Source organism: Haematobia irritans, chromosome 4 (assembly GCF_050003625.1).
Source record: "Haematobia irritans isolate KBUSLIRL chromosome 4, ASM5000362v1, whole genome shotgun sequence".
NCBI lineage: Eukaryota > Metazoa > Arthropoda > Insecta > Diptera > Muscidae > Haematobia > Haematobia irritans.
Genome location: NC_134400.1, coordinates 188,861,276 through 188,888,729, shown reverse-complemented (window position 1 = coordinate 188,888,729; position 27,454 = coordinate 188,861,276). Strand labels below are relative to the sequence as shown.

General features: G+C 31.2%; 1 protein-coding gene across 2 annotated transcripts in view; it reads right to left on the bottom strand.

Annotated features, from left to right (window-relative positions):
• The window catches only part of tfc (Brevican core protein triforce), a 221,894-nt gene extending 199,720 nt beyond the window's left edge, over positions 1 to 22,174 (bottom strand). Inside the window, exon 1 of one of the 2 annotated variants that reach the window (XM_075304657.1) lies at positions 20,108 to 22,174. In XM_075304657.1, coding sequence (XP_075160772.1) covers positions 20,108 to 20,597 — 490 coding nt within the window. In that variant the 5' untranslated portion in view covers positions 20,598 to 22,174. The remainder of the gene's footprint in view (positions 1 to 20,107) is intronic. The other variant, XM_075304656.1, reaches the window with a different exon arrangement.
• Positions 22,175 to 27,454: the final 5,280 nt, after the last annotated feature.

Below are 27,454 nucleotides of genomic sequence, written 5' to 3'. Positions count from 1 at the left end.
ATTATCTATGTATCAAATACGCAAAACGTAAATTACGCCTTAAATTTATCCTTAATGTAATTTCTCCCTTCTTCAGCTCCAAAGCAATACCAAAAAAATGTAATCAAATAAAAAATCAAAATCACCTGGCAAAGCCTTTTTTCAGTGTTGTAGATACTGTTATTAGACCATCACTTATACAATAGCACAAACAAAAAAACTCATATTTATTACTTGTTACGATTATTATGAAGCCATTACGATATTGGATAATTTCTATCAAAATTCCCATTTAGAAATGAGTTTTTAACCATATGAGGGTTTATGCCCATCTTATTGGACTTTCAAGGCCAAATTAAAAAAAAAATAAAGAATTATGAGAAGCTCAAACAAACCGGTAATTAAAATTCACCTAGAGAACCACAAATATTAGAGATGACAACAACAAAACAATGTACAGTTAGTTAACTATTTTAACGAAATTCACTTCGCAACAATTCCAAAATATAAACTGGTTGTCTATTTTAAATTTCAAACAAAAAAATCTGACACATGAATGTGTTGATGATTTTTATTTGTCCATTGTCTTCATATAAAAAAAAATATTTGAAAATTATTTAATAAAACTAGGTATGCAGTTTAATTAAATTGTATGTATTTCATATTGAAAAGTAGATATTAACTAGTTTTTTTTTTATAGCCCTTAGAGAAATTAAAATTAAGCGAATTAAATTAAGAAATTAATAAAGGCGAATGTGAATTATAGTAAAAACAAAAACAAGTAAACACAAGAATAAGTTCGGACATGGCAAAGTTCCTACTCAAACCATAATGGATTAAAAAAGGCCTTAAACCTTACTGGGGAAAGTCATAAACAACAGTGAAGACAAGTCTATGCGGCCGTAAGTTCGGCCAGGCCGAAGCTCCACCATGGATTGCGTAGAAACTTCTACTGAAGACTGTCATCCACAATAGAATTACTTGGGTTGCGGTAACACTTGCCGATGGCAAGGTATCTTAAAACTTCCTAACACCGTAATTTATATACCACATAGTCCATATGGGGTATATATTAAACTAAACAAGTATATACAGCACTAAGTTCGGCCGGGCCGAATCTTAAATACCCACCACCATGAACCAAATATTAGGGTTTCCTTTGAAATTTCAGGAGGGCTTGAGGACACTTCCCGAAGATAAATTTAAAGATTTCACCTATGAGGACTATATCAGATTCTGGATTTATAAGAACCATTTTTGTTTGAGTTTTAGAGGAATCATTAAAATCTCTTGTAAGTGTGCAAGAAAATTATAAAATAACGTCTTGATTTGAAATCTTAAATCTGTAGAAGTAAAATCAGGAAATTTTACATTGGGTTTCAAGCAATTTTCGTGATCAGTGCGCCTTCTACACCCTCAAGAAGTGAAGTCGGTCTATATGGATGCATTACCAAATGGACCGATAAAAACTTAATCCGATACACGTCTTTGTGAGCCTAAAATACCAGAATATTTACAATTTCAGGCAAGTCAGATAAAAACTACGGTTTCTAGAAACCCAAGGAGTTAAATCGGGAGATCGTTCATATGGGGGCTATACTAAAATATGGACCGATACTCACCGTTTTCGGCACACCTCTTTATGACCCGAAAATACCTCTAGATTTCTAATTTCAGGCAAATAGCATAAAAACTTCGGATTCTAGAAGCCCAAGAAGTAAAATCGGGAAATCGGTCCATATGGGGGCTATACCAAAATATGAACCGATACTCACCATTTTCGGCACACCTCTTTATGGTCCTAAAATACCTCTAGATATCCAATTTCAGACAAATTGGATAAAAACTACGCTTTCTATAAGCCCAAGACCCCAAATCGGGAGGTCGTTTTATATGGGGACCATACCAAAACATGGACCGATACTCACAATTTTTGGCACACGTATTTGTGGTCCTACAATACCTCTAGATTTCCAATTTCAGGTAAATTGAATAAAAACTGCGGTTTCTATAAGCCCAAGAAGTACAATCGGGAGATCGGTCTATATGGGGGCTATACCAAAACATGGACCGATACTCACCATTTTTGCCACACCTCTTTATGGTCATAAAATACCTCTAGATTTCAAATTTCAGGCAAATTGGATTAAAACTACGATTTCTATAAGCCCAAGACCCCAAATCGGGAGGTCGGTTTATATGGGGACTATATCAAAACCTGGACCGATATAGCCCATCTTCGAACTTGACCTGCCTGCAGACAAAAGACGAGTTTGTGCAAAATTTCAGCACGATTGCTTCATTATTGAAGACTGTAGAGTGATTACAACAGACAGACAGACAGACAGACAGACAGACAGACAGACAGACGGACAGACGGACATGCTTATATCGTCTTAGAATTTCTCCCTGATCAAGAATATATATACTTTATATAGTCGGAAATCGATATTTCAATGCGTTACAAACGGAATGACAAACTTATTATACCCCCGTCACCATTCTATGGTGGTGGGTATAAAAAGACCGATTAAATACGTATATAATTAAGTTTAATGTTTCTATAGAAATAACATTTTGAAAACATTTTCTATAGAAGTAAAATTTGGAAAAAAATTTTCTATAGAAATAAAATTTTGACAAAATTTTCTATAGAAATAAAATTTGGAAAAAATTTCTATAGAAATAAAATTTTGACAAAATTTTCTATAGAAATAACATTTTGACAAAATTTTCTATAGAAATAACATTTTGACAATGTTTTCTATAAAAATAAAATTTTGGTATATTATTTTTGGCTCGAGTGGCAACCATGATTATGAACCGATATGGACCAATTTTTGTGTGATTGGGGATCGGCTGTATACAAATATAGACCGATACGGACCAATTTTGGCAAGGTTATTAGCAGCCTTATACTAACACCACGTTGCAAATTTCAACCGGATCGGATGAATTTTGCTCCTCCAAGAGGCTCCGGAGATCAAATCTGGGAAACGGTTTATATGGGGGCTATATATAATTATGGACCGATATGAACCACTTCTTGCGTGTTACTTAGAGACCACATTCTAACACCATGTTCCAAATTTCAACCGGATCGGATGAGTTTTGCTCCTCCAAGAGGCTCCGGAGGACAAATCTGGGGATCGATTTATATGGGGGCTATATATAATTATGGACCGATATGGACCACTTCTTGCGTGTTACTTAGAGACCATATACTAACACCACGTACCAAATTTCAACCGGATCGGATGACTTTTGCTCCTCTAAGAGGCTCCGGAGGTCAAATCTGGGGATCGGTTTATATGGGGGCTACATGTAATTATAGACCGATATGGACCAATTTCTGCATGGTTGTTAGAGACTATATACTAACACCGTGTACCAAATTTCAGCCGGATCGGATGAAATTTGCTTCTCTTAGAGCAATCGCAAGCCAAATTTGGGGGTCCGTTTATATGGGGGCTATACGTAAAAGTGGACCGATATGGACCAATTTTTGCATGGTTGTTAGAGACCATATACTAACATAATGTACCAAATTTCAGCCGGATCGGATGAAATTTGCTTCTCTTAGAAAAATCGCAAGCCAAATTTGGGGGTCCGTTTATATGGGGGCTATACGTAAAAGTGGACCGGTATGGCCCATTTGCAATACCAGCCGACCTACATCAATAACAACTACTTGTGCCAAGTTTCAAGTCGATAGCTTGTTTCGTTCGGAGTTAGCGTGATTTCAACAGACGGACGGACGGACATGCTCAGATCGACTCAGAATTTCACCACGACCCAGAATATATATACTTTATGGAGTCTTAGAGCAATATTTCGATGTGTTACAAACGGAATGACAAAGTTAATATACCCCCATCCTATGGTGGAGGGTATAAAAATAAACAAGGAAAGAAAGTTTAAAGTCGGGCGGGGCCGACTCTATTATACCCTGCACCACTTTGTAGATCTAAATTTTCGATAACATATCTCATCCGTCAAATGTGTTGGGTGCTATATATAAAGGTTTGTCCCAAATACATACATTTAAATATCCCTCGATTTGGACAGAATTTGATAGACTTTTACAAAATCTATAGACTCAAAATTTAAGTTGGCTAATGCACTAGGGTGGAACACAATTTTACTAAAAAAAATATGGGAAACATTTAAATCTGAAGCAATTTTAAGGAAACTTCGCAAAAGTTTATTTATGATTTATCGCTCGATATATATGTATTAGAAGTTTAGGAAAATTAGAGTCATTTTTACAACTTTTCGACTAAGCAGTAGTCATTTAATAAGGAAAATGTTGGTATTTTGACCATTTTTGTCGAAATCAGAAAAACATATATATGGGAGCTATATCTAAATCTGAACCGATTTCAACCAAATTTGGCACGTATAGCTACAATGCTAATTTTACTCCCTGTGCAAAATTTCAACTAAATCGGAGTTAAAAATTGGCCTCTGTGGTCATATAGTGTAAATCGGGCGAAAGCTATGTATGGGAGATATATCTAAATCTGAACCAATTTCAACCAAATTTGGCACGCATAGCTACAATACTAATTCTACTCCCTGTGCAAAATTTCAACTATATCGGAGTTAAAAATTGGCCTCTGTGGTCATATGAGTGTAAATCGGGCAAAAGCTATATATGGGAGATATATCTAAATCTGAACCGATTTCAACAACATTTGGCACACATAGCTGCAATGCAAATTCTACTCCCTGTGCAAAATTTCAACCAAATTGGGGTAAAACTCTGCCTTTTGGGACCGTATTAGTCCATATCGGGCGAAAGATATATATGGAAGCTATATCTAAATCTGAACCGATTTCAATAAAATTTGGCACACTTGACTATAGTACTAATTGTTGTTCTTGTGCGAAATTTTAAGTAAATTAGGGTAAAACTCTGGCTTCTGGAGCCATATAAGTCCATATCGGGCGAAATATATGTATGGGAGCTATATCTAAATCTGAACCGATTTCTTCCAAAATCAATAGGGATCTATTCTGAGCCAAAACACATGCTTGTGCCAAATTTGAAGTCGATTGGACTAAAACTGCGACCTAGAATTTGATTACAAAAATGTGTTCACGGACAGACGGACAGACGGACATCGTTATATCGACTCAAGAGCCCACCCTGAGCATTTTTGCCAAAGACACCATGTGTCTATCTCGTCTCCTTCTGGGTATTGCAAAGATATGCACTAACTTATAATACCCTGTTCCACAGTGTGGAGCAGGGTATAAAAACATAAACAGGGATTTAGTTCTTAGCCCATTCCAAATGTCTAGCACTGGTATCATTTTTCTTAAAGATCGTAAAGATACCAAGGGCAAACATTTTATCAAGTTATCACATCATCTAAGAACTCTGATAAAATGTCATTTATGGCTCAATTTATGGGGGGGGGCAAATATAAAATGTGCATAAAAATATAAATACTGGAACTTCTCCTCGAGGACCAATCAAAGCCTAACTGTCCGTCCATTACCTTCTGAGTCTGGGCCTAGCTACTCTGTCTACGTCTTTCTTGACCTTGTATTCTTGGTAACTATGAATGATTCCACATTGTCAATAATTTCCATTTTACATTTTTTTTCCTATAATTATCAAAATATAATTCTTTTTATTTTCTTTAAATATTCCTTCCCCTAAGCAATAAACGTAGGCTTATAATAATGACAACTTTGGTTCATATTTTGTTTTATCGGTTTCCACAAATTTGTTAGGTGTAACCTTCAAAGATGAATTTTTAACATCCACACAAATATCTCATACTAAGTACCATTGTCACAAACAAAGACAAATTGGATAATAGTGGGAATTGTTAGACATATCCATCTTAGCAGTAATTAATTGCTGAGGTTATATAGTTGAAATTGTAAGCCCTTTGTTATTTCGATGTTGCTTTTGTTTTTTTTTTTTTTTTTTTTCTTCAATATCCACTTGATGGTGTCACTATTAAGCGTTTTTTAATGACTTCTTAATGGATTTTTCCGCTATATTCGCGGATATGAATTCCAGTAATACAAGGTTATTTTTGGTATCAAGGAAAACTGAAATAATTTTATATCAATATAACATATGTAGTTGTAAAACAGTGGCTTGAAGGTGATCACAGAGATATATATCAATGGTAATTGCTTTGGAATTGAATTACCAATTCAATCAAATTTAGCATATATCTTGTAACGAAAATTTGATTATCTTTCTACGCTCTAAACTCATTTTACTCATAAGGTTTGCAAACACAGATGCCACTCGAAGCCAGAATAATCTACTATAATTTAGAGAAAAATTTACCAAAAAACTACCAATTTTCTATAGAAATGAAATTTTGACAAAAGTTTACTCAAATCGATGATTTGACAGTGGCATAGGAAAAGAGATATGTTTGTACGAATTTATTTCGGCATAAGCCGGCTATCATGCAAAACCTTTTTTCGGAAGGTTCAAGTGTGGTTCATTGTTGGGTTTAATGAACTGCCTGAATTTATTCTGAAAATTGGTTGATAGTTTTGCTGCAAGTAGAGGATGCTGATGAGGAATGTGGTAATTCCGAAACGTGTGTCCATCCAACCATCTTGCAGTCTATAGGGCTTTGCCCAAATAACAAACATTATTTTCCTCTGTTGGTTAAGTTACACTTGCAGTTTAGTCAATGCATAGTTTTAAGCTGAAATCAAAAAACAACAACAATGCTTAAAAAACAGAACCAACAATAACAAAACGAATAATTTTCTACCTATAAACAAATTTTGTTATAATTTTATTTCTATAGAAACTTTTGTCAAAATTTTATTTCTATAGAAAATTGTGTCAAAATTTTATTTCTATTGAAAATTGTGTCAAAATTTTATTTCTATAGAAAATTTTGGAAAAATTTTATTTCTATAGAAAATTTTGGAAAAATTTTATTTCTATAGAAAATTTTAGAAACATTTTATTTCTATAGAAAATTTCTGTAAAATTTTATTTTTATAAAAAAATTTGGAAAAATTTTATTTCTATAAAAAATTTTATCACAATTTTCTTCCTATAAAAAATGTTGTCATAATTTTATTTCTATAAAAAATTTTGTCAAAGTTCTCTTTCTATAGAAACTTTTATCAAAATTTTATTTTTATAGAAAATTTTGTCAAAATTTAATTTCTATAGAAAATTTTGTCAAAATTTTATTTCTATAGAAAATTTTGTCAACATTTTATTTCTATAGGAAATTTTGTCAAAATTTTATTTCTATAGGAAATTTTGTCAAAATGTTATTTCAATCGAAAATTTTGTCAAAATTTTATTTCTATAGAAAATTTTGTCAAAATTTTATTTCTATAGAAAATTTTGTCAAAATTTTATTTCTATAGAAAATTTTGTCAAAATTTTATTTCTATAGAAAATTTTGTCAACATTTTATTTCTATAGAAAAATTTGTCAACATTTTATTTCTATAGAAAATTTTGTCAAAATTTTAATTCTTTAGAAAATTTTGTCAAAATGTTATTTCAATAGAAAATTTTGTCAAAATTTTATTTCTAAAGAAAATTTTGTCAAAATTTTATTTCTATAGAAAATGTTGTTAATATTTTATTTCTATTGAAAATTTTATCACAATTTTATTTATATAGAAAATCTTGTTAAAGTTCTCTTTCTATAGAAACTTTTGTCAAAATTTTATTTTTATAGAAAATTTTGTCAAAATTTAATCTCTATAGAAAATTTTGTCAAAATTTTATTTCTAAAGAAAATTTTGTCAAAATTTTATTTCTATAGAAAATTTTGTCAATATTTCATTTCTATTGAAAATTTTGTCACAATTTTATTGTTATAGAAAAATATGACAAAAATTTGTTTTTATAGAAAATTTTGTCAAAATTTTGTTATATAGAGAATTTTGTCAAAATTTTGTTATATAGAAAATTTTGTCAAAATTTTGTTAAATAGAAAATTTTGTCAAAATTTTGTTATATAGAAAATTTTGTCAAAATTTTGTTATATAGAAAATTTTGTCAAATTTTTTTATGTAGAAAATTTTGTCAAAATTTTATTTCAATTTGTCAACATTTTATTTATATAGAAAAGTTTGTCAAAATTTTATTTCTATAGAAAACTTTGTCAAAATTTTATTTCTATAGAGAATGTTGTCAACATTTCATTTCTATTGAACATTTTGTCAAAATTTTATTTTTATAGAAAATTTGTCAAAAATTTGTTTGTATAGAAATTTTTTTCAAAATTTTATGTCTACAGAACATTTTGTTAAAATTTTATTTCTATAGAATATTTTATCAAAATTTTATTTCCATAGAAAATTTTGTCAAAATTTTATTTCTATAGAAAATTTTGTTAAAATTTTATTTCTAAAGAAAATTTTATCAAAATTTTATTTCCACAAAAAATTTTGTCAAAATTTTATTTCTATAGAAAATTTTGTCAACATTTTATTTCTATATAACATTTTGTCAAAAGTTTATTTCTATAGAAGATTTTGTTAAAATTTTGTGTCTATAGAAAATTTTGTCAAAATTTTATTTCATTCGTTTTGTTTGTTATTGTTGGCTTCTTTTCAATCGTTATTGTTGTTTTTGATCTCAGCTTAAAGCCATGCATTGACTAAACTACAAGTGTAGCTTAACCAACAGAGGAAAAGTATGCTTGTGAAATTTATTTGGGCAAAGCCCTATAGACTGCAAGATGGTTGGATGTACAGCTGTTTCGGAATTACCACATTCCTCATCAGCATCCTCTACTTGCAGCAAAACTATCAACCAATTCCGCCCTCGTTGCAGTCGGGTCTACGGCCCGGGGCGGACACAGGGTTTTCAACCCTGTCCAAGGACTGCAAACCCCCATTTGGAGTATGCTTATTTCCCGAAAAACTCGAAAATACCAACTCCAAAGGGCTACAACAACAACCAATTATCAGAATAAATTCGGGTAATTCACTCAACCCAAAGTGAACTACACTTGAACCTCCCGAAAAAGGGTTTGATATTCGGCTACTGCCTAAACAAATTTGCCAGCATATCTCTTTTCCTTTGCCAAACTCAAATCATCGATTAGTAGCCGACTATCAAACCCTTTTTGGGAGGTTCAAGTGTAGTTCACTTTGGGTTGAGTGAATTACCCGAATTTATTCTGATAATTGGTTGATAGTTTTGCTGCAAGTGGAGGATGCTGATAAGGAATGTGGTAATTCCGAAACAGCTGTACATCCAACCATCTTGCAGTCTATAGGGCTTTGCCCAAATAAATTTGACAAGCATACTTTTCCTCTGTTGGTTAAGCTACACTTGTAGTTTAGTCAATGCATGGCTTTAAGCTGAGATCAAAAACAACAATAACGATTGAAGAGAAGCCAACAATAACAAACAAAACGAATGAAGATAGAAGAAGCACGCTCAAAAACAAACCCAGCCAAATACATTCAAATCGATGATTTGAGTTTGGCAAAGGAAAAGATATATGCTGGAAAATTTGTTTAGGCAGTAGCCGACTATCAAACCCTTTTTCGGGAGGTTTAAGTGTAGTTCACTTTGGGTTGAGTGAATTACCCGAATTTATTCCGATAAATGGTTGATAGTTTTGCTGCAAGGAGAGGATGCTGATGAGGAATGTGGTAATTCCGAAACAGCTGTACATCCAACCATCTTGCAGTCTATAGGGCTTTGCCCAAATAAATTTGACAAGCATACTTTTCCTCTGTTGGTTAAGCTACACTTGTAGTTTAGTCAATACATGGCTTTAAGCTGAGATCAAAAACAACAATAACGATTGAAGAGAAGCCAACAAAAACAAACAAAACGAATAAAAATTTTATTTCTATAGAAAATTTTGTCAACATTTCTATTGAAAATTTTATCAAAATTTTTTTTATAGAAAATTTGTCAAAAATTTGTTTGTATAGAAAATTTTTTCAAAATTTTATGTCTATAGAAAATTTTGTTAAAATTTTATTTCTATAGAAAATTTTATCAAAATTTTATTTCCACAGAAAATTTTGTCAAAATTTTATTTCTATAGAAAATTTTGTTAAAATTTTATTTCTAAAGAAATTTTTATCAAAATTTTATTTCCATAAAAAATTTTGTCAAAATTTTATTTCTATAGAAAATTTTGTCAACACTTTATTTCTATAGAAAATTTTGTCAACATTTTATTTCTATAGAAAATTGTGTCAACATTTTATTTCTATATAAAATTTTGTCAAAATTCCATTCCATTGAAAATTTTGTCACAATAATTCTATATAAAATTTTGCCAAAATTTTAGTTCAATAGAAAATTTTGGAAAAATGTTATTTCTATAGAAAATGTTGTCAAAATTTTATTTCTATAGAAAATTTTGTTAAAATTTTATTTCTCTAGAAAATTTTGCAAAATTTTATTTCTATAGAAAATTTTGTTAAAATTTTATTACTATAGAAAATATTGTTAAAATTTTGTGTCTATAGAAAATTTTGTTAAAATTGTATGTCTATAAAAATTTTGTCAACATTTTATTTCTATAGAAAATTTTGCTAAAATTTTATGTCTATAGAAAATTGTGTTAAAATTTTATGTCTATAAAAAATTTGGTCAAAATTTTATTTCTATAGAAAATTTTAGTAAAATTCTATTACTATAGAAAATATTGTTAAAATTTTATGTCTCTAGAAAATTTTGTTAAAATTTATTTCTATAGAAAATTTTGTCAAAATTTTATTTCTATAGAAAATTTTGTTAAAATTTTATTTCTATAGAAAATTTTGTTAAAATTTTATTTCTATAGAAAATTTTGCAAAATTTTATTTCAATAGAAAATTTTGTTAAAATTTTATTACTATAGAAAATATTGTTAAAATTTTGTTAAAATTGTATGTCTATAAAAATTTTGTCAACATTTTATTTCTATAGAAAATTTTGCTAAAATTTTATGTCTATAGAAAATTTTGTTAAAATTTTATGTCTATAAAAATTTTGTCACAATTTTATTTCTATAGAAAATTTTATTAAAATTCTATTACTATAGAAAATATTGTTAAAATTTTATGTCTCTAGAAAATTTTGTTAAAATTTTGTCTATAGAAAATTTTGTTAAAATTTATTTCTATAGAAAATTTTGTCCAAATTTTATTTCTATAGAAAATTTTGTTAAAATTTTATTATATGTCTATAGAAAATTTTGTTAAAATTTTATGTCTATAAAAAATTTTGCTAAAATGTTATTTCTATAGAAAATTTTGTTAAAATTTTATTTCTATAGAAAATTTTTACAAAATTTTATTTCTATAGAAAATTTTGTTAAAATTTTATTTCTATAGAAAATTTTTACAAAATTTTATTTCTATAGAAAATTTTTACAAATTTTATTTCTATATAAACTTTTATCAAAATTTTATTTCTATAGAAAATTTTGGAAAAACTTTATTTCTATAAAAAATTTTGGAAAAATTTTATTTGTATAGAAAATTTGTGAAGTACCTCTTAGATGGGGAGGAATAATTTGCAAAATCTACCAAAACATCAAGAATTCTACCAATCTAGCAAACAGTAAAAAAATCTACCATTTTTGGTAGAAGTCTAGCAGTTGTGGCAGCTGTGGCAAAAAATCTACCATTTTTGGTAGAAGTCTACCAACTATGGCAACCGTGGTTCCAAATGTCGCCTTTGATTTTTCTAGTTTTTTTTGACAAGAAGTCGTTCAGTCGCAAAATCGTGTTTCCACTTTTGTATCTCTACTACATGCGAGGTTCTGCGATGGGCTTCTGAAGAAATGTAAACCAAATCATTCTCTTATGGTAGTGTTTACCGAATTTCGACAAATTTTGAAATAATACACTCAAAAAAAAGTTTACTTGGATCCAAAGATTTTGACCTTCCTTTAATGATTTTGGTATTGATTCCGAGCCAAAGATGCGACTTCTTTAAAATGAAGACATTTTTAAGGACCTCCCTGGCTTTAAATCTAGGATCGATAAAATTAAAATTGGATACAGATCTCATTCATCGAATTTTTATTCTCTGTTTGCGATAAAGGTATTCATGTACAAATTCCAGTTTCAAAATACATATTATGCCAAATACTTCAAAGTAAAAATTGTTTTCTTAATGCTAAAAAACTTTAAACCAAAGATGGTAATCTTTAAAATAAGTCTTAGCCTATATTTGAAGCATTTTTATCTTAAATTTAAAAATTCAATATGTCAGTTGAGTTAAAGACGATTTCTTTAAATTAAAAATGTTTTTCTTTATTTTAAGGAACATTTGCGTTACTTCAAAGATCTACAACTTCAACAGAGGGACGCAACATTTCAAGATTTGTGTCCTAAATTTAATGAAAAAACTTTTTGAAGCAAGGATTATAAACTTTCTTTTAATTAAAATGTCATTATTTTAAAGAATTTTGTCCTTAGCATTGCGTAAATTTCGAGTCCTAAAATAATTAAACTTCATAAACGGGAAAAACTAAACTGTATTTAGGGAAAAAACGTGCGAAAATTCAAATAAATTTTAATTGTTATTAAATTGTCGACATTTTTTATTTTTTAACTACCATTCACGAAATTCTTCTTCCTCGTAGAAAGCAAAAGTGAACTAAAAGTAATGAAAAAATCATTCCCAAATCATTACCGTATTAAGTGCACTGTAATTCATTCTTACTATTGTTTTGAAACATGCTTAAAATAAAAATATATAGATAGGTTTGTACAAATTTATTTCGGCAAAGGCCAGCTATCATAAACCTTTTTTCGGAAGGTTCAAGTGTGGTTCACTTTGGGTTTAATGAACTGCCTGAATTTATTCTGATAATTGGTTGATAGTTTTGCTGCAAGCAGAGGATGCTAATGAGGAATGTGGTAATTCCGAAAAGTGCGTCCACCCAACCATCTTGCAGTCTATAGGGCTTTGCCCAAATAAATTTGACAAACATTCTTTTCCTCTGTTGGTTAAGCTACACTTGTAGTTTAGTCAATGCATGGTTTTAAGCTGAAATCAAAAACAACAAAATGATTGAAGAATAAAGCAACAACAACAAATCATCTTTCGATAATATTAAATATAAATTCTAAAAACTATAAACTTATAAGCCAAACACCTTCAGTTATTCCGTTTGATTTGCCAATTGTGAAGGCTGAAATTAAACTAGACTTTATTTATTGATTTTTTATGTTGAATAACTCACATTGTAGTCAGTTCTAGTTTTTATGATGTTTTTTTTTTTTTTTTTTTTTTTTTTGAAAATAGGTTTGGCTACATTTAAATACGAGACCAATAAACTATCACATTCTCAAATCATAAATTAGAATGAAATTCAGTTCCTCTCAATATGGAGATAAGCCTTATATAGAGGAAGCTTATTTCAATAAATTTCTTTTGTTCGAAATTCAACCGGTAAATGGTGTGTCGGGTTTTTGTCACACTAAAAATATGTCATGGGCATAGCATACATTTTTTCTAAACATTCCATAAAAATGTTAATTGTGCAGGGGTGTTCATATTCACATCAAATGTCGAATATCAACTAGATGCGTCTACAGCCAGCTCAAGGAGTCCATCAATGGGAATCTAGTTATAGACCGATATTAACCATTTTTTACAGATATCACATGCGGAATATCAACTGTATCGGAAGATGCGGTCTAAGGACATTTAAGTAGGTTTTTTTATAATATTTGATAAAAGACTTCAATTCGATTGGTCAGTATCAAAGGACGACAATGATAGCCAATTTCTTATATCCGAATCAAATGATTTCGTTCAACTAGGTTGGCCAAAACAGCTGAATTTAGCTGTTTTTGGCAGGTAAATCTGAGCATATATGGGGGCTGTATACATATAAGTAGGGACTTAAATAAGTATGGACTAAAATACCAATTTTTGTAAGGGTGTTATGATTCAATTTCTCCAATGCCAACATCAATAATATAAATTACCGAAATAATTACTTTGTATACATAAGTACATTGTGCACAATCCACTTAATATTATATTGTATAAGTACCGAATACTTAGGACAAAAAAGTCCTAATCGTTTTTTTCTCACAATTTTTTTCACAAATTTTTCCACAAAAAAGGAACTTCTTTTTAAATGTTATGCTACTTGGAAATCATTATCACTACTCTGATACAAAAGACTTAGGACAAAAGCTATGTAATCAAAATCTTCTCAGAGGTCCATAGAACATAAGAATATAATAAAATCAAAAGACTTAAGACACAAACTTGTTAATGAGACACTCTTGGAAAACATTACTAGTATTTACAAAAGACTTAGGTAACAAACTAGCTGACCAACAACATCGACAATATGTATCGATCCATATATAATCAAATTGATAGACTTAATACACGAACTTCTTAATATCATGAAGAACATTACTATTACTCTTGTACAGAAGACTTAAGACACAAACTAGCTAATGGTTCGAATATAATAAAATCACTAGACTTAAGACACGAACTTCTTAATCAGAGTCTCTTCTCAGAAATCATGAAGAGGAATATTTGTACCTTCTAATTACAAAAATATTCCACATAAGCTGTCAGCTCTAGTTTTGATGAAATTTTCTATAATTTAAATAAAAGGCCAATAAACTATGGCATTCTTAAAACATAAATTAGAATGAATTTTAGTTCCTCTCAATATGGAGATTAGCCATTTATAGAGGAAAGTTAATTCCAAAAATTTATTTTGTTGAAAATTCAACCAGTAAAGTGTGTGCCTATAACCCATAAAAATTTTATTTGTGTAGGCGAACTGTCTACACAAATAACAGTACATAGAAGGGAGATATTGACATCAAATGCTGAAAATGAACTCGATAGATGCAAAATGCCTCCGCAGTCATCTCAAGATGGGAATCGATATATGGACCCGTTTGGAATGAATGAAAATTGAGGCCCATGGAAACAAGTCCCGAAATTTATATGTTCGGACCCATATATTCCTAGATTTTTATGGTAGCTATGATTTCATTGACATTCAACATCACTAATATAAGATACAGAAATTATTACTTCTCATACGTAAATGCTTTCTGCATTCTCCACATAATATTATATTGTATAAATACCCAAAAATTTATTTTAAAAAAAACTTCGTCATCAGAATCTTTCCTCATGCCTTCCAATTATAAAGGGATTAAGACACGAACTTAAACAAAGTTAAACATGGAGATCATATGTAGGTTAGGTTAGGTTAGGTGGCAGCCCGATGTATCAGGCTCACTTAGACTATTCAGTCCATTGGGATACCACATTGGTGAACTTCTCTCTTATCACTGAGTGCTGCCCGATTCCACGTTTAGCTCAATGACAAGGAGGTTATAAAACATTGAATTAAAAGAACTTCCTGGGGAGTTAAAATAAAGAACATCATTGGGAGTGCATCTTCAAGAAGTGCTTTTAAAGTTGTGTCTTTGGAAGAACTTCCAAATTTTTTTGCTGGGCATATAAGCGTAAAAAAATAAAAAGACTTAAGGTGCAAACTTTTTAATCTCTTGGAGAGCATTATCACTACTCTTGTTCAAAAGACTTAGGACACAAACTATCTAATCAAAATCTTCTTAGAATATATTGGTACTTAAATAGACTTAAGACATGAACATCTTAATCTCTCATTTATTTAAAAAAAAAAACTTCGTCATCAGAATCTTTCCTCATGCCTTCCAATTATAAAGGGATTAAGACACGAACTTAAACAAAGTTAAACATGGAGATCATATGTAGGTTAGGTTAGGTTAGGTGGCAGCCCGATGTATCAGGCTCACTTAGACTATTCAGTCCATTGGGATACCACATTGGTGAACTTCTCTCTTATCACTGAGTGCTGCCCGATTCCACGTTTAGCCCAATGACAAGGAGGTCCTCCTTTTTATAGCCGAGTCCGAACGGCGTTCCACATTGCAGTGAAACCACCTAGAGAAGCTTTGAAACCCTCAGAAATGTCACCAGCATTACTGAGGTGCGATAATCCACCGCTGAAAAACTTTTTGGTGTTCGGTCGAAGCAGGAATCGAACCCACGACCTTATGTATGCAAGGCGGGCACGCTAACCATTGCACCACGGTGGCGGTCATATGTATATCCCAATTACAAAAATAGCCCACATAAATGGAACCTAAAACCCCTAAGTTCAATCAATAGTCTTAAGACGCCCACTTCTTAATTTCCTTTGGTAACATTGTCACTGCTCTTTTACAAAGACTTAGGACACAAACTAACGAATCAAAATCTTCTCAGCCTACAACTACAGTAAAATCAAGACACGAACTTCTAAACAGAGCCTATTCTCAAAAATCATGAAGAGTAATATTTACTCTCCAGGAATATGAGAAAAAATAGTGGATAATTTTTCCTGAATAATCTCTCAAACATTTGAAACAATCGAAATTCGTAATCAAAATTTGTTCAGCAGACGACTATAGTAAAATCAATAGTAGCATGGTTGCCAGAGTTGGTAGAATTCTGCCAAAAATTGTAGATTTTTTATTGGTTGGTAGATTGGTAGAATTCTTGATGTTTTAGTAGATTTTCCATTTTCTATACAATTAATGGCTTAACTTCAGTTGCTAGTGTATACATCTTTTTTTTATTGTAATTTTAATTATAATATATATACAACTAAATAAAAAAAAATTCTTTAGAAATTAAATTTTGACAAAATTCTCTATAGAAATAAAATCTTGACAAAATTTTCTATAGAAATAAAATTTTAACAAAATTTTCTATGGAAATAAAATTTTAACAAAATTTTCCATAGAAATAAAATGTTGACATATTTTTCTATAGAGATAACATTTTGACAAATTTTTCTATTGAAATAAAATTTTAACAAAATTTTCTATAGAAATAAAATCTTGACAAAATTTTCGATAGAAATAAAATTTTGCCAAAATTTTCTATAGAAATAAAATTTTGACAAAATTTTCTATAGAAAAAAAATTTTGACAAAATTTTCTATAGACAAAAAATTTTGATATAATTTTCTATAGAAAAAAAATTTTTACAAAATTTTCTATAGACAAAAAGTTTTGATATAATTTTCTATAGAAATGAAATTTTGACAAAATTTTTTATAGAAATCAAATTGTCTATAGAAATTAAATTTTGACAAATTTTTCTATAGAAATAACATTTTAACAAAACTTTCTATAGAAATAAAATTTTGACAAAATTTTCTATAGAAATAAAATTTTGACAAAATTTTCTATAGAAATTACATTTTGACAAAATTTTCTATAGAAAAAAAATTTTGAAAAATTTTTCTATAGAAATAAAATGTTGACACAATTTTCTATAGAAATAAAATTTTGACAAAATTTTCTATAGAGATAAAATTTTGACATATTTTTCTATAGAGATAAATTTTTGACAAATTTTTCTATAGAAATAAAATTTCTACAAATTTTTCTATAGAAATAAAATTTTGACAAATTTTTCTATAGGTATATAGACATAAAATTTTGACAAAATTTTCTATACACAAAAAATTTTGATATAATTTTCTATAGAAATTAAATTTTGAAATTAAATTTTGACAACATTTTCTATAGAAATGAAATTGTCCATAGAAATAAAATGTTGACAAAATTTGCTGTAGAAATAAAATTTTGTCAACATTTTCTATAGAAATGAAATTGTTACAATATTTGTTATAGAAAAAAAAATTTTGACAAATTTTAATTTTGATAAAATTTTCTATAGAAATAAAATTGTCTATAGTAATAAAATTTTGACAAAATTTTCTATTGAAATAAAATTTTGTCAAAATTTTCTATAGAAATAAAATTTTGACAAAATTTTCTATAGAATTAAAATTTTGACAAAATTTTCTATAGACAAAAATTTTTGATATAATTTGCTATAGAAATGAAATTTTGAAATTAAATTTTATAAAAATTTAATTTCAAAATTTCATTTCTATAGAAAATTATATCAAAAATTTTTGACTATAGAAAATTTTGTCAAAATTTTATTTCAATAGAAAATTTATCAAAATTTTATTACTATAGACAATTTTATTTCTAAAGAAAATTTTATCAAAATTAAAATTTGTCAAAATTTTGACAAAATTTTCTATAGAAATAAAATTTTGACAAATTTAAATTTTGATAAAATTTTCTATAGAAATAAAATTGAAAAAAATTTTGGCAAAATTTTCTATTGAAATAAAATTGTCTATAGAAATAAAATTTTGGCAATTTTTTCTATAGAAATAAAATGTTGACAACATTTTCTATAGAAATAAAATTTTGACAAAATTTTCTATAGAAATAAAATTTTGATAAAATTTTCTACAGGAATAAAATTTTGATATAATTTTCTATAGAAATGAAATTTCGACAAAATTTTCTATAAGCGTGTCATCCTAATTACATAGATATTCCACCTAACCCTTTCAGTACCGATGTCCACTTAGAAGGACATTCGAAAAAGACACCAAATTCTTTTTTCCGACTTAGTTTCGATTTATTTCTCGATGTTATTTTAAAGTAGAGTCTTTAATCTAAATAAGCTATAAATATTTTCCATAGTGGTGAGCACTAAAATATATTTTTATAAACTTTTTTAACAATAAACGAAAAATACGAATATTTTAGACAATTTTTCTTTTGTATGTTTCTAGGAAATTGTCATTTATACAAAAACTATAACCGATACTTTTACGGTTTTTTTTTCACACTGTGAAATATATTGTAGGCCAAATAGGGCTTATTTTCGTACGGCCATTTGGTCACAATTCAAGAATCAAGTTTTCAGAAAAAGCTCATATAGCTCTTGAAGTAATTGAAGTAGGTTCTCAAAATGACAATTTTTGTTCTACATGCTGTTAGTACAAGTAAAAACAAAAGACAAATTAAAGTTTTTAATATTAGGCTTATTTCCGTAGTGAAAGGGCGAAATATGATATTTTTACCCAGCAAAAAAAGCGTCGCCAAAAAGTAATGAAAATGTTCTTTTTGGATCCGGAAGTGGTGCAAAATTGACGCAGAAGCGATGAATTTAACATGGGCTTGTCATAGGACGGAAGTCCTCCATTTCAACAGCCGTTGCACTGAATTTGCATCACTTCTTTAGGTGTTATCCGAATTCAATGTTTTGGATGTAAATTAAAAAATTCTGTGATATTTTGTCAAATAAATAATTTTTATAATTTTTTATAATTTTTAATGGATTCTAACGCTTGTCGGAAAGGTTTGAACTCAAATATTTTCAAAAAATCACAATTTTTTCAGATTGGATTTAGCATTTTTTTCGACAAAATTTAAATTATTTGTACCATTTTATGAATTCTTACTCTGTTTTTAACCTATTTGAAACAAAAAAGTTAAAATTACCCATTAAAAGTATGAAAAAAAACAAGTTATAAAACATTGAATTAAAAGAACTTCCTGGGGAGTTAAAATAAAGAACATCATTGGGAGTGCATCTTCAAGAAGTGCTTTTAAAGTTGTGTCTTTGGAAGAACTTCCAAATTTTTTTGCTGGGCATATAAGCGTAAAAAAATATAAAGACTTAAGGTGCAAACTTTTTAATCTCTTGGAGAGCATTATCACTACTCTTGTTCAAAAGACTTAGGACACAAACTATCTAATCAAAATGTTCTTAGAATATATTCGTACTTAAATAGACTTAAGACATGAATTTCTTAATCAGAATCTCTTCTCTCAAATCATAGAGATATATACTTGTATCTCTCAATATATTCGTACTTTAAATCAATAGACTTAAGACACAAACCTCTTAATCGGAGTCTCCCAAATCATGGAGAGATATATTTGAATCTCCCAAATTATGATAATATTCCAAACTAATTTATCTTTTAACCACTGCACCAATCGAAAAGATTATCATTTAATTAGATACGAACTTTATATATAAAAAATGTAAATCTTGTCACGTGTAGCGATATAATATGAAAACGAAAAACTTAAGGCACAAACTAGTTAATTCTATTCTATACTCTATAACATATAAGTCAATTCAAAGTTTATATTTTAGTCAATATGAAACACTGTACTTCTTGAAAAAGATTAAAATATGAAAATCACTATTTAACATATGTAAATATATTGTATACCATTCACATTATGTTACGAGTAATTAAACAAAAAATTACTAAGAATGGACTTACCTCGTTTATCGCGTAATGTTGATGGTGTTGGAATTGTGACGGGTACATCAGCTAAGCCGGCTTGTGGGGATGTTGATGAAGAAGATTTTGTTGTTGAAACATTGGAGCCAGATTTTAGATCATTATTGTGTGTGGCCATATTTGTTGATGAACTTGGTGATGATGATGACGATGATGATTGCTCACTGGATGGTTTGGTTGGCATGGGTGTTACAATGAAGGTATTATCACTATCGTTGTTATTATTAGATAAATTTTTGGTATTATTTTCGCTATTACTACTACTGGAGCTGGGTATGGGACTGGCGGCGGCGTTGGAGGTGTACACGGGGTTAACTGCAATGTTATTAATGTCTTTAATGTTGATATTCTGCATAGTATGATGGGCTGCGTGATCACCTTCCAATGAGGGGCTATTCATTTTATGACCATCACTATGGCCATTGGCCAAGGCAAAAATGATTAGTATTATGCCTAGAAATGGTTTCATTGCAAATCAAGTTGTGTATGTGATTCTTGGTGATTCTAAAGATGTTATTGGTTCTTCATAAGCCTCTGGAGATGATACTCATGAAGGTCTACAGCTATGGCTTAGAATCTTAGCTTTCTTGGTTCTGCTGAAGATGACCTTGGTTAGATCTGTCTTTCTCTTAACTTGATTGCCACCTCCACTTGTTTGTTTTAATGTAATATGATTTTGATTGGAATATATTGCAATGATGTAGATATGCGAATGGTGCGCTCACTCCTACTGTCAATCTCGAATGTTTTCTTAAATGAAACCTGACCATACGTATGCACCCCTGGATTGGGTGAAAGACCGAAGAAATTGAATCTGTTTTTGCTTTAGTTTCTTTTTTGTTGGGGCTATGAATGTCATCAACCATAATCTAAAATGCCAGGTAATAAGCCCGCCAGTTTGGACTTTTGGTATTGTTTGAACTGTAGCTTCCTATAAAATCCCGCGTTTAACTTTCCTAATAAAATTTTTATTTTCTTAAAATTATGTTAATAAATTTTTCAAGATATTTATTTTATATTTTATTGTTGTTGTCATTTCTAGGGTCACTTTCTATCTATCTCTTTAACTTTGTTATGCTATGTAACTCATTTGAATATGTTAATCATTGAAAATTTATTGAACTTGTTTTTGGTTTTTTTTTTTTTATTTTGGAAGAGGTTTCTCTCTGCGTTTGTTTGTATAGGAATCCACCAACTTGAATTTTTAATTTTTATTCGTTTCTTCGATTCGTTTTAAAAATCAATATTCCAGCTGTGATTGATAGTGCATGGGAAATATATCATTCATATAATTAAGTGTTCTCTTTTTTTCGTAATATTTTCAAAATATTGATGGTTGTTGTTTTCGGGTTTTTTGGCTAAAGACAATGCGACGATGTCTTCATTCAGAATTTGTTGTTGGCCTTGCCCTTCAAATATTGTTGTTGCTGTTGTCGATGATGGTGTTAAATACAACAAAGATAAACACACAAATATCTACACTTGCCGCTATAAACAAATTGTGATCGAAGTTATCAAAAATTACCGCTTTAGGGATTAATCTAAAAAGCATCCCCCAGAGCCTTGATTACAAACAGTCGTTGTAGTAAAACAGCACTTGAGGTCTGCACGCATATATCTTATTCGCATAACTTTCTTTGGCTCTTTACAAACATTTTTAAAACACCTGCTTTAAAAAACAAAAAGCTTTCTCATTCGACAAACAAACAAAAAACGAAACACCAGCTCTTTTCAGTCACTGCTCTTTTCCATAAAAATAAAATCTCTTTACATAGCTTGTCATTCTCTTTGGATTAGCCTCTATAGTTTAACTTAATTCTCTTTCACACACAAACACACAAAATTAATTTATTCTGAACTTCTTCGTTGGCTTTTTGAAAAACACGCTTCCATTCATCCAAATGCCTTTGATGGCTACAGACATAAACCGAATAATTTTCGTTTGAAGGTTTCACTCATACGTCCAATGGAACAGTGCGCGTTTCTCTACAGATCACAAGTTTCGTTGCCGTTTTGGCACTGAGGTTTCATGATTTCTTGTTTGTGTTGTGTGGTCGTCATCCAACTCAAATGTAAGACTAACTTTTGTGTGTGTCTAAAGATTTAGAGAGAAGTTTTTTTTTTCTTTTCGTCTTTTGTTTTTGTTATGGTCCATTGCCACAGAATCTCAAGCTTACTTTGTGTGGCTCGCTCACCAAAAAAAAGAAAAAGCCCTCTCTTTTGTTAGCTCTCTCTCTGTCTCTCCCTATTTCGAAATTTGTAGTCCCCCAAATTACTCTCCACAAGTACCAACATTATTTAGGAATTTTGCCAAGTAAACTTTGTGTTGGTTTATTAGATCTTGCGATTTCCGTAAATAAGATATTATTCAAATTAGGATAGATCGATTAGCTTGCATAATGTAAGTTAATCAATTGCAAATTAGGTGTTTACATAAAACGCAACATTGTTGACATTTTATAGATATTTTATAGACATTTTCTAGATACATATTTAATTTGACGCGAAAAATGTGATTATTATACCCTACTACTGAAATATTGGTCACTGAAAAAAAAATATAGACCTAATGTTGAACTCCGTTCTCCAAAATTTAATATTAGTGCTAAGATTTTACTAATTATACCCACCACCATAGAATGGTGACGGGGGTATAATAAGTTTGTCATTCCGTTTGTAACACATCGAAATATCGATTTCCGACTATATAAAGTATATATATTCTTGATCAGGGAGAATTTCTAAGGCGATATAGCCATGTTCGTCTGTCTGTCTGGCTGTCTGTCTGTTGTAATTAGAGGTGTGCACGTGAGTAGTATTTTACTCACGCTCACGCACACTCACGATGGAAAAATCTTACTCACGCACACTCACGCACGATATTGTTTGGTAGGACTCACGCTCACGCACACTCACGAAAAGAAAATGTGTACTCACGCACACTCACGCACGAAAATGTCGTGACTCACGAAAATACCGTGACTCACGAAAAATATCGTGACTCACGAAAAATGTCGTGACTCACGAACAATTTTTTGAGTAATTTACCTTAGCGACGTGTCTGAAAACATGAGCATTATTAAAATCGAGAGCGTTATTACACTCTTAACATCCCAGCTGTCACTAAAATTGTAAATGAATATAAGTCTTAAGCGTTTTATGTCGGTGAGCGGGATTATTTTCGTGAGCGTAAATCTTTACTCACGCACACTCACGAAGATAATATTTTCGTGACTCACACTCACGCACGACATTTTGGTACGTTAATCACGCTCACGCACACTCACGCCGTTGCCATGAGCGTGACTCACGACTCACGCGTGAGTCACGAAAATTTTCGTGAGTCACGACAATTTCGTGTCACGTGCACACCTCTAATATAAAGTATATATATTCTTGATCAGGGAGAATTTCTAAGGCGATATAGCCATGTTCGTCTGTCTGTCTGTCTGTTGTAATTAGAGGTGTGCACGTGAGTAGTATTTTACTCACGCTCACGCACACTCACGATGGAAAAATCTTACTCACGCACACTCACGCACGATATTGTTTGGTAGGACTCACGCTCACGCACACTCACGAAAAGAAAATGTGTACTCACGCACACTCACGCACGAAAATGTCGTGACTCACGAAAATACCGTGACTCACGAAAAATATCGTGACTCACGAAAAATGTCGTGACTCACGAACAATTTTTTGAGTTATTTACCTTAGCGACGTGTCTGAAAACATGAGCATTATTAAAATCGAGAGCGTTATTACACTCTTAACATCCCAGCTGTCACTAAAATTGTAAATGAATATAAGTCTTAAGCGTTTTATGTCGGTGAGCGGGATTATTTTCGTGAGCGTAAATCTTTACTCACGCACACTCACGAAGATAATATTTTCGTGACTCACACTCACGCACGACATTTTGGTACGTTAATCACGCTCACGCACACTCACGCCGTTGCCATGAGCGTGACTCACGACTCACGCGTGAGTCACGAAAATTTTCGTGAGTCACGACAATTTCGTGTCACGTGCACACCTCTAGTTGTAATCAAGCTACAGTCTTCAATAATAAAGCAATCGTGCTGAAATTTCGCACAAACTCGTCTTTTATCTGCAGGCAGGTCAAGTTCGAAGATGGGCTATATCGGTCCAAGTTTTGATATAGTCCCCATACACACCGACCTCCCAATTTGGGGTCTTGGGCTTATAAAAACCTTAGTTTCTATCCAATTTGCCTGAAATTGGAAATCCAGAGGTATTTTATGACCACAAAGAGGTGTGCTAAAAGTGGTGAGTACCGATCCATGTTGTGGTATAGCCCCCATATAGATCGATCTCCCAATTATATTTCTAGGGCTTCTAGAATCGATAGTTATTATCTAATTTGGTTGAAATTTGAAATCTAGAGGTATTTTAGGACCATAAAGAGGTGTGCCAAAAATAGTAACTATCGGTTGATGTTTAGTTATGGCCCCCATATAGACCGATTTTACTTCTTGGGCTTCTAGAATCCGTAGTTATTATCCAATTTGGTTGAAATTTGAAATCTAGAGGTATTTTAGGGCCATAAAGAGGTGTGCTAAAAATGATGAGTATAGGTCCAGGTTTTGGTATATCCCCATATAGACCGATCTCCCGATTTGGGGTCTTGGGCTTATAGAATCCGTAGTTTTTATCCAATTAGCCTGAAATTGGAAATCTAGAGGTATTTTATGAACACAAAGAAGTGTGGCAAAAATGGTGAGTATGGGTCCATGTTTTAGTATCGCCCCCATATAGACCGATCTCCCGTTTATATTTCTAGGGCTTCTAGAATCTATAGTTATTATCCAATTTGGTTGAAATTTGAAATCTAGATGTATTTTAGGACCATAAAGAGGTGAGTATTGGTCCAGGTTTTGGTATATCCCACATATAAACCGACCTCCCGATTTGTGGTCTTGGGCTTATAAAAAACCTTAGTTTCTATCCAATTTGCCTGAAATTGGAAATCTAGAGGTAGTTTTATGACCACAAAGAGGTGTGCCGAAAATGGTGATTATCGGTCCATGTTTTGGTATAGCCCCCATATAGACCAATCTCCAGTTTTTATTCTAGGGCTTATAGAAACCGTAGTTTTTATCCAACGTGCCTCAAATTGGAAATCTAGAGGTATTTTATGACCACAAAGAGGTGTGCCAAAAATGGTGAGTACCGGTCCATGTTTTAGTATAGCCCCCATATAGACCGATCTCCCGATTATATTTCTAGGGCTTCTAGGATCGATAGTCATTATCTAATTTGGTTGAAATTTGAAATCTAGAGGTATTTTAGGACCATAAAGAGGTGTGCCAAAAATAGTAACTAGCGGTTGATGTTTAGGTATAGCCCCCATATAGACCGATTTCCCGATTTTACTTCTTGGGCTTCTAGAATCCGTAGTTATAATCCAATTTGGTTGAAATTTGAAATCTAGAGGTATTTTAGGACCATAAAGAGGTGTGCTAAAAATGGTGAGTATAGGTCCAGGTTTTGGTATATCCCCATATAGACCGATCTCCCGATTTGGGGTCTTGGGCTTATAGAATCCGTAGTTTTTATCCAATTTGCCTGAAATTGGAAATCTAGAGGTATTTTATGACCACAAAGAGGTGTGGCAAAAATGGTGAGTATGGGTCCATGTTTTAGTATAGCCCCCATATAGACCGATCTCCCGATTATATTTCTAGGGCTTCTAGAATCTATAGTTATTATCCAATTTGGTTGAAATTTTAAATCTAGAGGTATTTTAGGACCATAAAGAGGTGAGTATTGGTCCAGGTTTTGGTATATCCCCCATATAAACCGACCTCCCGATTTGTGGTCTTGGGCTTATAAAAACCTTAGTTTCTATCCAATTTGCCTGAAATTGGAAATCTAGAGGTATTTTATGACCACAAAGAGGTGTGCCGAAAATGGTGATTATCGGTCCATGTTTTGGTATAGCCCCCATATAGACCAATCTCCAGTTTTTATTCTTGGGCTTATAGAAACCGTAGTTTTTATCCAACTTGCCTCAAATTGGAAATCTAGAGGTATTTTAGGACCATAAAAAGGTATGCCGCAAATGGAGAGTACACGCAGAGAAGGAATACGATCACCTCAAACATGTTTCAAGAGCAAAATGTTATTTTTGGATGGTGACCATGTAACATGTTCGCTGCAATCATGTTATTTTCTCGGAAGTTATGTATCAGTTTTCGGAAAGCATGTTATGTTTAGCGAGAAAACAACATTTTTGCGACAAACATGTTACATAATCGCCTTCAAAAACTAATATTTTGCTCTAGAAACATGTTTGAGGTGATCATATTCCTTCTCTGGGTGTATAGGTCCATGTTTTGATATAGCTTTTTGGGCTTCTAGAAACCGTAATTGTTGTCCACTTTTCCTGAAATCGAAAATCTCGAGGTTTTTAGGAATACAAATTGGTTAGCAAGAAATGATTTTATTTTTTAGGCTTCTAGAACCGGTAGTTTTTATCCAATTTGCCTGAAATGAGAAATCTGCAGGTATTTTAGGACCTTAAATATGAGAGCCGAAAATGGCGTGTATTGGTCCATGTTTTGGTTTATCTACCAAATATACCGATCTCCCGATTTTACTTCTTGGGCTTTTAGACACCATAGTTTTTATCAAATTTGCATAAAATTTTAAACCTAGAAGTATTTTAGGAACATAAAGAGGTGTGCCGAAAATGGTGAATATCGGTCCATGTGCACTGATAATGAAAATTGCTTGAAACTGAATTATAGTTTCCAGATTTTACTTCTGGTAATCATTATACCCTGCTCCACACTGTGGAACAGGGTATTATAAGTTAGTGCATATGTTTGCAACACCCAGAAGGGGACGAGATAGACACATGGTGTCTTTGGCAAAAATGCTCAGGGTGGGCTCTTGAGTCGATATAGCGATGTCCGTCTGCCCGTCTGTCCGTCTGTCCGTGAACACATTTTTGTAATCAAAGTCTAGGTCGCAGTTTTAGTCCAACCGACTTCAAATTTGGCACAAATATGTGTTTTGGCTCAGAATAGATCCCTATTGATTTTGGAAGAAATCGGTTCAGATTTAGATATAGCTCCCATATATATATTTCGCCCGATAGGGACTTATATGGCCCCAGAAGCCAGAGTTTGAACCTAATTTGTTTAAAATTTTGCACAAGAAGAACAATTAGTACTATAGTCAAGTGTGCCAAATTTTATTGAAATCGGTTCAGATTTAGATATAGCTCCCATTTATATCTTTCGCCCGATATGGACTAATACGGTCCCAGAAGGCAGAGTTTTATCCCAGTTTGGTTGA